The sequence below is a fragment of the Phyllobates terribilis genome, unplaced genomic scaffold (genome assembly GCF_046119375.1).
Source record: "Phyllobates terribilis strain yellow unplaced genomic scaffold, ASM4611937v1 Scaffold_1__5_contigs__length_1240528914, whole genome shotgun sequence".
NCBI lineage: Eukaryota > Metazoa > Chordata > Amphibia > Anura > Dendrobatidae > Phyllobates > Phyllobates terribilis.
The window spans coordinates 164,637,940-164,650,776 of NW_027362761.1; the positions used below are offsets into that span (position 1 = coordinate 164,637,940).

At 40.4% G+C, this 12,837-nt stretch overlaps 1 protein-coding gene across 5 annotated transcripts in view; it reads right to left on the reverse strand.

Moving 5' to 3' along the window:
- The window catches only part of SMARCA2 (SWI/SNF related BAF chromatin remodeling complex subunit ATPase 2), a 274,907-nt gene that overhangs the window by 104,656 nt on the left and 157,414 nt on the right, over positions 1–12,837 (reverse strand). For all 5 annotated transcript variants that reach the window (XM_073669312.1, XM_073669320.1, XM_073669288.1 and 2 more), the window contains exons 22-26: positions 8,632–8,718; positions 7,524–7,570; positions 7,185–7,351; positions 4,921–5,084; positions 3,720–3,947 (exon numbers count right to left, since the gene is read on the reverse strand). In XM_073669312.1, the coding sequence (XP_073525413.1) occupies positions 3,720–3,947; positions 4,921–5,084; positions 7,185–7,351; positions 7,524–7,570; positions 8,632–8,718 (693 nt within the window). The remainder of the gene's footprint in view (positions 1–3,719; positions 3,948–4,920; positions 5,085–7,184; positions 7,352–7,523; positions 7,571–8,631; positions 8,719–12,837) is intronic.

The window sequence follows — 12,837 nt, forward strand, 5'->3', positions numbered from 1 at the left end:
CTCAAAATCATGATGAGCGAAAGCATAGCTTACACCACTAATCTTACTGCAATCTGTGACTAAAGCAAGATTTGTGGTGAGGAGCACACAGAGGTGTACATCACTTCCTGCCTCGCCTGATTAAGAGGCATGCACCTCATATGCCACCCGTTCATTAAGAATGGCATGGGAAATGAAAGTCTTGATGACTCTGCCCCTAAGGCTATGTGCCCACGATGCAGAAATGCTCAGGATTTTTTCTTGAGCGTTTCTGCATCTCCCTGGCAGAAAAAAACGCATGCGGATTGTACATGAGGAAATGAAGCGTTCTTCACATGCATTTCCGCATGAGGGTGTCTAACGCTTTCCAAGCGATTTTAGCATCACCTGGAAAGTGCTTGACAACTCGGTCACACTATATAAATCCATGCAAACGGCATGGATTTATATAGTGTGACCCGAGAGAATGTCAAAAAATAAAAAAATAAATATACACTTACCCTCCGATGGCCCCCCGAGACTTGCTGCACTCCTGTGCTGGCTGCCGGCAGATCGCGGTACGCTGTACTGAAGGACCTGCCGTCACATGACTGACGTCACTGCAGGTCCTACAGATCTGCCCGCGATCTATCGGCAAGCACAGGGAAAGAGTCCGGGGGCCGTCGGAAGGTGGATATAATCTTTATTTTTTATTTTATTCTTTTTTTTACAGCTTTTAAATGGTACCTGGGTGTGGAGGAGAGTCTCCTGTCCTCCACACCTGGGTACCATCCGCACATTAGAACGCGCCAATTACGCAAGTACAGATGCAATCTTGCGGAATTGGCGCGTTCTAATGCAAGTCAATGGCGGCGAAAACGCAGCGCTTCCGCAAAATAATTGGTAGTGCTGCGTTTTTTTTCCACAATGATAATCCGCAGCGGAAATTTCCTCAGCATGTGCACAGCACATGGGGATTATCATTGGGGAACATGGCAGGCCTTCTACCATGCGCTTTTTAAGAGTTTCTGCAGCGTTTTTGCCGCTGCGGAAACGCTTAAAAGCCGCATCGTGGGCACACAGCCTTAGGCTATGTGCCCACGATGCAGAAATGAAACAGAAAATTTCTGCAGTGTTTGGCTGTGTGCTCACTATGCGTTTTTGCCACGGAATTTCCGCAGCGAAAACGCTTAAAAACCGCTTGGTAATACGTGCCCCATGGTCCCCATTGCAGAAAAATAAACAGCATGTCCATTAATTTTGCGGACACGCAGCGTAATTGCCGCCATTGACTTGCATTGAAGCGCTTCATATCCACATCACTACATGTGCACACGCGGATATGAAGCGATTCAATGTGCGGATGGTACCCAGGCCTGGAGAAGAGGAGACTCTCATCCATACCTGGGTACTATAGAAACTGTAAAAAAAAGAATTTAAAATAAAAAAAATAAAGATTATATTTACCTTCCGATGGCCCCCGGTCTCCTCAGCGATGCGTGCGATGTGTTGGGCGGCTTGTGGTGGTGTGAGGACCTGACATGACGTCATTGAGTCATGTGACAGGAGACCGGGGTGCCATCGGAAGGCAAGTATAATCTTTTTCTTTTTTCACCATTCTTATTCTTCTTTTTTTTTTTTTTTAACTATTACTTGGTCACACTATATAAATCCATACCGGTTGCATGGATTTATATAGTGTGAACAAGTTGTCAAGCACTTTCCAAGTGATGCTAAAATCCCATGCAGAAACGCATGCAAAAACGCTTGACAAACGCTTCTACCTGGCGGGAAAAACGCATGTAAAATCCGCATGAGTTTTTCCTGCCAGGGAGAAGTGGAAAAAAGATGCAGCATTTCTGCAACGTGGGCACTTAGCCTTTCTGCATGTTCTTGGCAGTAAAAATACTTGCGGATTTTGCACGCATTTTTTGCAGCGTTTTTACATGCGTTTTTCAAATGCATTGGGACCTCAAATCCGCATGCAGAAACACACAAATAATGGACATGCTGCGGATTCCGCAGCATGGGCACAGAAAATGCAGATTTTCATTGGGTATCATGGGGCACGGATTACCACGCGTTTTGCAAGAGTTTACGCTGCGGAAATTCCGCAGCAAAAACGCTTGAAAAACGCATAGTGGGCACACAGCCTAAAGGTCCAATTCAACAAACAGTTTTGGCAACTAGTGACTATAACATTTGGCAACTTTTGACAAGCTCTGACTACTTTTTGAAAAGTGGGTGAAACTTAGAGGGAATGGGAGGGTTCTAGCATGATCTGACTAATTCACTTTGTGGTGTAAATCATAGCAGAAATTTACACCAGCTTGAGTGCACAATTCCTGAAAGATAAGGCAGATTTATGGAAAACACCAGTCTTGATGAATTGGCCCAAGTATACATCCTTACTATGTGTACAGAGACCACCCAGTAGGCTCAGTGCTAGGTTTTCTGATCAGGATAATAAAATAACTATTAAATGGCTCCCCAAAGTACTCCAGTACAGAGTGTAGTATTGTAATTCGTGTGCCAAGACTGACATACACATGTGCAAATGTGAAACGCAATTTAATAAAATTATATTATTACCAAAAAATGTAGTACTCCTCTTACTTAACATGCAGCTTAAAAATGCTAGAGTGTTTTTTTTACTTTGCAAAAATCTGAGTAGTGCAAATTCTGTAGCATTCTGCAAACTTTTATGTCCCTACTACTTCTGGTTACTGGAAATGGCTGATCTCCTGGGAGACCTAACAGAAGACCAGGACACCACAATAGCTTAGGAAGATTGCAACATCCCTGAAAAACATTTGAATGGAAGGACAGTTGCAGTAACGCCATGATTTCGCCATAACTCATAGGCAACTCTGTCACCAAGGACATAGACTAACAAATATTTTTCATTTTGTGCATTTTTTTATTAAATGGTTTTAAGATCGAATGCATCTTTGTACAGGTCTTGATAATTTTTTGTTACATTGGCATCTGCCACCCATTCTCTTCTGTATCAGGTGGCAGTTTAATATATTTCAGTTGTGTACACCCCATCATGTACACTAGTGATGCCCATCTCTTTTGCTCATTTCAGTAAAATCTAAAAATGCATCACGTACTTCATGGACTAATGTTTAGCAGTGATAAGTGCTTGGAAACAATAAGTATATGTAGTAGGATCCCCCTAAGATATAGAGATGTCCACATCTGTGGAAAGCGTTCTGTAGAGTGCCACGGGTGAACAAGAGCATTAAGGTAACCTACAATAACCAGATATGCAACTTGCAGGAAGCACATGTCCCATAGTGACCACTATATTTATTTGCTAACTGGCTATTCTCTTTTAGCCCATTTTTGAGTGGGCATATTTATCTATGGGGATTACAATCTGGATATTCAGTTATAAATCCCTTTAGACCAAAAGGTAAAAAAGGGACCAATAACCCAGCAGGAGAATGATACAAATTAATCTTATGGAAAACACGGGTGTTATTCTAATTAAGTGAATTAAAAAGTCACTCTTATTATAATGCTCCCTCACATGGCAAGAAGTTTTCTAGTAATCAAAAACAGTAATAGAAAAGCCTACAAGGGAACTAAACTAAAAATGGCTTATCCTAACAGCCAAACCAAAAGTATTAAATGCAGAAAATACATCACAAAGATCAAAGCCATCTATGAAAACTAAATTGTTATAATCTATTAAACTGCATCAAGCTCGCCAGCTCAAGTTCTATGGAGAAAAATGTATATTGGTAAGTTACCTCATTCTGTTCTTCATGCTCCAGAATAGCTTGCAGAAATGCCCTTCTTTCATGGCCTGATGATTTCTGATCAAACATGCCCGCCTGAATGACTTTCTGATCAACATTCAGCTTGTATTTAGCTGCTGCAAGAATCTTCTCCTCCACACTGTTGACTGTGCACAGACGCAACACGCGCACCTCGTTCTGCTGACCGATCCGGTGTGCTCTGTCCTGTGCCTGGAGGTCCTGTAATCCACCAATATATAGTTATAGCATCTAATTACAAGACACCACTTCAGCACTTTAAAGGGAATCTGTCACCAGGATTTTGCTACCACAGCAGAGCAGCATAATGTAGGAAGAGTGACCCTGATTCCAGGAATGTAGCACTTAGTTTACTGGGTGCAGTTGTGACAGTGCTGAGGCCACATTCAGTATGTGGTCAGTATTTTAAATCAGTATTTGTAATCCAAAATCAGGAGTCAAACAGTCAGAGGAAAAGTATAATAAGTACTGATGTAAAATACTAACCAAATACTGAATGAGTGAACATTGCCTTAGACGTAGCATAAAGCAGAGCTGAGAAACCTAACCCCGCCCACACGACTCTAGTTTTCCGGGACCGGATAGAGGGAAATCTTATAGGAGGTGGTTTGGTGTTCGCCTTTTTTTTAGCAACAAAAAATCATTTTCCATTTCACAATGAAGTAAAGTATTATAAACTTGTTTGCCATGTTTGGGAGAATTTGATCCCTGACCTCAACCCTATTAAACATCTTAGAAATGAATGGTAATGTCAGCTTCGGCTCAGATCTTAAACATCCGTTCTCATCTATAAAGCCACATGAGCGAGATGTAGCAAAGCATCTCATCAACAATAGATATTGCTGTTATGACAGAAAGAACCAACATTTTTTTTTCTTCTTTAAAGAGGGAGTTCTCTAAACAGACATTAAATATGCAATCATTGCAGGTCCCACAGACGGTAACCCCATAACAGCTAAATTGCCAAAACCCTTAACAGAGAAATAATGGTTCAGTATTGTCCCAGTGCTTCTGTCATTTTGTTCTAGTCTGTGAAGGGGGTCACGTTGATGAAAAAAAAACAATAAATTGTATAATACATGGATAGTACCTTACTTCTGTGGTGTATTTTTTGTGCTTTTGTTTTTAACAATGGAAAGGCTTTATACAATTTTTATAATCAAAGTTTGCAAACCTGATGAGGATTCCAATCACTGTCAAAAATAACGACTGTGTCCGCCGCCTGCAGGTTCAACCCCAAGCCTCCTGCTCTGGTACTCAGCAGAAATATGAAGAACTGGGAGCCTTCTTCATTGAATTTCTTCAGCATTGCAGCTCGATCTTCTGACTTCGTTGTACCTTTATATTTATATACAAATAATAGAAAATGAAAAGAATAGGGAAAATAAAAAGAAATTAGAAGATAGAAATAAAGAAAAAAAGCACTGACATTTTCAAAGTCTAAGACCGGTGAGAGGATAATAAAAAGCATTTACATATTTAGGAAAAATGAATAGGTATTTTGTTTAACCCCTTAATGACCAGACCATTTTCTGTTTTAGTTGTTTGCTCCCCTTCTTCCCAGAGCCATAACTTTTTTATTTTTCGATCAATATGGCCGTGTGAGGGCTTATTTTTTGCAGGATGAGTTGTACTTTTGAACGACATCACTGGTTTTACCATATCGCGTGCTGGAAAACAGGAAAAAAAATCCCAAGAGCGGAGAAATTGCGAAAAAAGTGCAATTCCGCAGTTGTTTTTTTACCACATTCACTGAATGTTAAAACTGACCTGCCATTATCATTCTCCAGGTCATTCCGAGTTCTGACCTGCCATTATCATTCTCCAGGTCATTCCGAGTTCTGACCTGCCATTATCATTCTCCAGGTCATTTCCGAGTTCTGACCTGCCATTATCATTCTCCAGGTCATTTCCGAGTTCTGACCTGCCATTATCATTCGCCAGGTCATTCCGAGTTCTGACCTGCCATTATCATTCTCCAGGTCATTCCGAGTTCTGACCTGCCATTATCATTCTCCAGGTCATTCCGAGTTCTGACCTGCCATTATCATTCTCCAGGTCATTCCGAGTTCTGACCTGCCATTATCATTCGCCAGGTCATTCCGAGTTCTGACCTGCCATTATCATTCGCCAGGTCATTCCGAGTTCTGACCTGCCATTATCATTCTCCAGGTCATTCCGAGTTCTGACCTGCCATTATCATTCTCCAGGTCATTCCGAGTTCTGACCTGCCATTATCATTCGCCAGGTCATTCCGAGTTCTGACCTGCCATTATTATTCTCCAGGTCATTACGAGTTCTGACCTGCCATTATTATTCTCCAGGTCATTACGAGTTCTGACCTACCATTATTTTTCTCCAGGTCATTACGAGTTCGTAGACACCAAACATGTATAGGCTCTTTTTTTATTTAAGTGGTGGAAAAAAAAATCCAAAGATTGCTTAAAAAATAAAAAAGGCACCATTTTCTGAGACCCGTAGCGCCTCCCTTTTTCGGGATCTGGAGCCGGGTGAGAACTTATTTTTTGCTGGCCAAGCTAATGTTTTTATTGATACCATTTTGGGGTAGATCTGATGTATTGATCGCCCGTTATTGCAATGTTGCAGCGACAAAAAAAACGTAATTCTGGCGTTTAGAATTTTTTATCGTTACGCAATTTACCGATCGGATTAATTCTTTTTTTATATTGATAGATAGGGCGATTCTGAACGCGGCGATACCAAATACTTGTATGTGTGTTTTTTATGGTTTTATTTAGAATGGGGCAAAAGGGGGGTGATTTAAACTTTTATATTTTTAAAAACTTTTCGCTTGCTTCAGTAGTCTTCATGGGAGACTTGACGCTGCACTTGTCTGATCTCCTCTGTTACACACCGGTTATGATCAGATCGCCTCTGTGTAGCAGATTTGCTCACTTGCCATGAGCGCAGACCGCTGGGCGGCGCTCATAGCAATGTGGCATTGACAACCACAGGGGTCTACTACAGACTCCGAGTTGTCATGCCAACCCATCGGTGACCCGCGATCATGTGACAGGGTCGCTAATGGGCGGGGCCAATGACACGCTTCCCGGGAGCGCAAGTTAAGTGCCGCTGTCAATAGCGGTATTTAACTAGTTAACAGCCGCGGGTGGATCGCGATTCCACTCACAGCTGTTGCGTGCACATGTCAGCTGTATTGATCAGCTGTCATGTGCCCGGAAAGGTGCGGGCTCGGCGCCAGAGCTCGCACTAAACAGGGTGTTATGACGTGTTTCGTACTATTACGGCACACGTCATAAACGGGTTAATATAATATTAGGTAGTCATTTATGCCCATTCTAAGTATAATGTGGCCAGCAAGAACATCAAGAACTTTACCTGTACATTCCACCTCAGTTTACAGATGTAAAAATATAACTATACATATCAAATATTTAATAATCAGCAGATACAAACCATCAAGTCGGAGGTAAAGGAAGTTTCGAAAAGCAAAATAGTCTTCCATGATAGTCATGAGTGAAGTCATCTGACAGAAGAGCAAAACCCTGTGATTTGTGGCATGGAGCTTTGGTAATATTCGATCAAGTAACTCAAACTTTCCTGACGTCCTATAGAGATCAGGCCTGAAAGAAGAATTTCTATAATTAGTAAACTTTACATCAACTCTGATACAATTAGGCATTTAGTGCACAGAAATAATAGTTAATAAGTATTATATAGCATTGTCCAAAAGCAGAGCAGAAGTCATAAATCAATATAACGCTACATGAAGATTCATACTATAAGAGTAGTTACCCATTGATGATCCCATTGGAATATCCCAGATGTTCAGCAAAGGATTCCTGTAAAAACAAAATATATATAATAATCAGCATTTGGTATTCTCCAAAACAAAGTCTATATACATTAAGCTGCACTACATTAATAAACTTTTAGACCCCTTTGAAATCCCACTTGACAAGGTTTAGCGGAGCCGCATGGTTTTTGTTGGAAAAGGACAATTCTGGAGTGCACCAAAACTATGGCAACATTTTTGGCACAAATTTCTTTGCAAAGTAAGCCAACTAATAGGTTATGTAAACTTACACTATTTAATCTAAAGATGTGCCAAATTTATAGACAAGCATGAAATTCTGGAACCAGACAGAAGAATAACTAGGTAATAACACTGTGTGAAAGAACTTCACTGCTGACAACAGTATAAACTGTCCCCAAAGGGGTAAATATGAATTCACTGTATATTAGGGGTCTCAAATTGAGACTCCTATGTAATATGCAGCGAATACTTAGAATGCTGTTTGAAAGCAGTGAAAAAAGCAAAATCACCACTCCAGGGACAAACCCGAAAGTCAAACAAAAGGGACAACGTTACCAAGAATCAAGCCAAACCTGACAAAATCAACCTATCAAAAGCATTAATTTATACTTTAATTGTGTTATGAATTTTAACATACAACTGAAGGGGTGGTCCACTATTAAGTTTCAGTAAAAAGCCACTTCGTGGTCAGTGCTGCGCCCCCTGCCTGTCTGCTGGAAACAACATCTGGCGAGTACATCACAAAAAAGCTGCAGGGTTAACACTTTGTTAAAGTGGCTAGGGCAAAATGTGTAATAAGCTCTAACCTCTTATACAAAAAAGTTTTTTTTTTTTTTACCATAAAAAAGCCCCTTTGTCACAGTGCTGGCCACATTTGGGGTCTCGTTGTCCTCACAGAGCAATAATATGACAGTTATAGTCCGTCATCGATTAGTTATCACAGACATATTATAAATATACATTCCTGAGGTTTAGTTTTAATCACATTTGTATTTTTTTTTCCAATTACTAATAGAAAAAACATTGCATCGGCAATAAAACTATAATGAATCAGTACAGTTAAGTGCTCAGAGCAACCAGACTTGCCTCAATGTGCTGGAATATGAAAGGATGGTTACAGATCTTTCGCAGCTGCATGATGGTATTCATTAAAGTCTTGGCTCCACCTTTTCCCTAAAAGATAGTGAAAAACTATGTTAACACTATAACACTGACCAGCAATGATATCATTGGAATTCTTAAAGCAGAAAGTGTTACGAGTTTAAAATAAGCCAAAACGCAGATGAATAAGCCCTGATTCATCAAGGTGTTTTGTCAGAATCCTGGCATAAAACGCCTTGAAACGTTGCAAAATGTTCGTGCAACTCAAAGCTGAGCAAAAATGTTGAAACCTTGCGAGGTTTTTACATCAGTTCTGTCCAACTACTCAACTTTTAGAAAAGTAAGCTGAGCTGGGGCAGAACAGGTGTTGACTTCGTATGCCTGACTAATGTGATCATGGTAGGTCACTATGGTGGTGTAAATTACCACCACGACTGCAGTATATTTCTGACAGTGGCACAGAGTGGTTGAAAGATGAACCAAATTCATTAAGGCTGTGTGGCCACTATGCGTTTTTTAAAAACCCCTTTACAGCCTGGGGCGTAATAGTACGCACCAGGCCGTCACCCCCTATTCAGCGTGGGCTCCGGCGGTGAGCCGGGCACATGTCAGCTGATTCTTACAGCGGACATGTGCCCACAACAGCCGCGAGTGGAATCGCAATCCACCCGCGGCTGTTAACATGTTAAATGCCGCTGTCAATCTCTGATAGCGGCATTTAACATCGCCGCGACGGAAGAGTGTCACTTACCCTGCCGATCAATGACCCCGTCACGTGATCGCGGGTCACTGATGGGTGGGCATGACAACCCTGGGTCTGCAGCAGACCCCAGTGGTTGTCATGTGCTGATCGCTAAGAGCACCACCTAGTGGTCGGCTCTCATAGCACAGGAGCATTTCTGCTACATAGAGGTGATCTGCTCATCACCTCTATGTAGCAGAGGCGATCAGACAAGTGCTGCTTCTAGTCTACTATGGAGACTATAGAAGCATGCAAAAAGTGAAAAAAAAAAGTTTAAAAATATTTTAAAAAAATTAAAATATAAAAAGTTTAAATCACCCCCCTTTCGCCCCATTCAAAATAAAATAAAAAAACCACATACACATTTGGTATCGCCCGATCTATCAATATAAAAAAATTAATCCGATCGGTAAACGGCGTAACGAGAAAAAAATTCTAAACATCAGAATTACGTTTTTTTGGTCACCGCAACATTGCAATAAAACGCAATAACGGGCGATCAAAACATCGGATCAACCCCAAAATGGTATCAATAAAATCTTCGGCTTAGAGCGCAAAAAATAAACCCTCACCCTGCCCCAGATCCCGAAAAATGGAGATGCTACGGGTCTTGGAAAATGCGCTTTTATTTATTTATTTTTTTTAAGCAAACTTTGGAATTTTTTTTCACCACGTAAATAAAAGAGAACCTATACATGTTTGGTATCTACAACTCGTAATGACCTGGAGAATAAGAATGGCAGGTCAGTTTTAGCATTCAGTGAACGTGGTAAAAAAAATAAATAAAACAAAACATCTGTGGTATTGCACTTTTTGCAATTTCACAGCATTTGGAATTTTTTTCCCGTCTTCCCGTACACTATATGGTAAAACTAGTAATGTCGTTCAAAAGTACAACTCATCCTGCAAAAAATAAGCCCTCACATGGCCATATTGACCAAAAAATAAACACGCTATGGCTCTGGGAACAAGGGGAGCAAAAAACGAAAATAGGAAAACGGAAAATCCCAGGGTCCTTAAGCGTTTCCGCAGCGAAATTGCCACTTGACTTTGGCTCACAAAAACTGCATTTGAAAATCCAGTCACTGACTGAAGATCTTTGGGATATAGTAAAGAAGCCAATCTGATACAGGACATTGTACTTCCAGCTTACACATGCGCTGTGCATGTAATGTTGATGCTGTGGAGTGTTCTGGCTGTCAGCTGTAATGTGACTGTAAATGTGTGATCTACAAACCAGTTTAGTCAGTCATGTTAGGTGTAAGTTGTAGGAGAGACTCACTCCTCCCTCCCAACTACTGACCCACATCACTCCATCTGGTTTATATTAGGGTGCTCCTACCTGACTATATAATACGTATAGTGTATGTTATAATTGTCCTCCAATTGGAAGGGGAAGTAAATTATGCTGAATCTCAAAATGCCTGATCCTTTGTTCCCGTGACACACAAGCCACTGCCAAAAAAGTATGACAATGGCTTGTTCTCCTCTGCCAACTAAAAACATATGGGCACTTCAGCACGCATATAAGGGAATATGGAAAAGTCTAGTGTATGAGCAACTTCAATTATATCACTATGTAGGGAAAATTCCAGAGAACAAGTTTTCGCCCAGATTCATTATTTATGGGTTTTTAAGTCACTTTCCTTTTTTGTCTTGTAGTAATAGTTTTTGTGCCAAATTATTCAAACCTATACAAAAAGCAGGTGCAAAGGCAATGATGAATCAGGGCTATTGTATGTTATTTTCTGTTTAACCCCTTCTGGCTACAGGCAATTTTCATTTCTATGGTTTTATTTTTCCGTCGAAATAGCGGTTTCAGGGTTTGTTTTTTTGTGGGACAAGTAGCTGTGAATACCATTCATTTCATCATAAGATGCACTAAAAAGCAGAAAAATTCAAAATGTTATGAAATGGTGAAAAAAGCTAATTCGTGCATTGTTTTTACAGTGCGAAAGTAAAATTCTAAATTTTAGAACAATTACAACGTTTTTGTTCTAGGTTTTTTATACTAAAGTGATTAAAATAAAAATGGAAAATTGTATTTAAAAAAAAATTAATAAAATATTGGATTGTGCGATCCAAAACTTTTTATTTTTCCATTGATGGAGCTGAATGAGTGTTTTTTGCATTTAGATTTTTTGTAACTATGATTTCAGGGTACATACAATATTTTATTGCATCTTTTTGTGTTGCAGCGCCCAAAAAACTGCAATTTTGTAGTTTTGATTTATTTATTTTCTTATGACATTTCTAGCATCTTTGCATGTTCTAGGGAGGTGCCTCGAATGATAAAACATAACTCCAGATATGCAGTTTATTTAATTTCCTTATATCTTACTGTACAGGTCAATATAGGAACTTAGGGACACAGCAATACCAAATATGAGATTATTTTTTTGTATTTCTATTTAAAGTGAGAAAAGGGGGTAGGAGATTCAAATGTGTACAATTATTTTTTTTTAGTCTTCTTAGGAGACTTAAATGTCACAGGCTGGGTTTTACTGAACTAATATGGCACCGATGGGTGCCTACAGCAGGCTCCCAGCTGCAACGATTCATTGGCACACTACAAACGAATCTTGGATCAATGGGACCAAAAGCAAGTGCACACTAGCAATCCAGTCGCTGCTTTTCAGTGAGGTCGGCTATGTCCTACATCAGAAATCAGTTAAGCCATAATAAACCTGATTCCACAATCATGTACAAATGAATCCTGGAAATTAGAATACATGTTACCTAGTTGTAAATAATGACTAGATGCCTCTACTTGAATGAGACAAAACTGCAGGCAAATGCAGCCCAGCCTGCATTAAAGACAATTCTCGCATGAGCGCTGAGGATCCCTTAAACAGCTGATCGATGTAGAGAAAAGTCTCCGCCAGGCCCAGACTGCTAACCTGCCTTATCGAGCAGATGCCCGGTGGGCTGGTCTGTTAGTTCATAAAATGGGCTGCCTGGCTATTGCTGTCAGTGTACCATTGTGGATCAGTGAGTCATGCATTCTGTGTGGAGTCTGAGGTTATCGGATTATCTTTATGGTAGGTAAACAAATGACTGGCCGACAAGAGTTTTAAGAGTTTAGGATGGGCAATCCAGACACAGACTTGACTTTGAAAAGCTGGTCTTGTATATTGTGCACTAATTAATAGCTTTTAATGCCTCTAACTGCAAAGTTTGCTCTGAAGAGTTTGTCATTGTCAGAACAGTCATTCACACATGTACCATTCCTCCAGTATTCACTGGGAAAATACTAATGTGGTTACAAAATGACAGAGTTCATGAAGCAGAGCTGGGCTACGTTAAGCTGGCAAGAGTTCCAGAAGTGACAAGGTGCCGGGCTGAGGCCAGGCCATTCTAAGTATCTGTACACACACACACACTGCACAGCAGCACTCCTCCTGTCCTGTATATATACACTGCACAGTACCACTCCTCCTGTCCTGTAT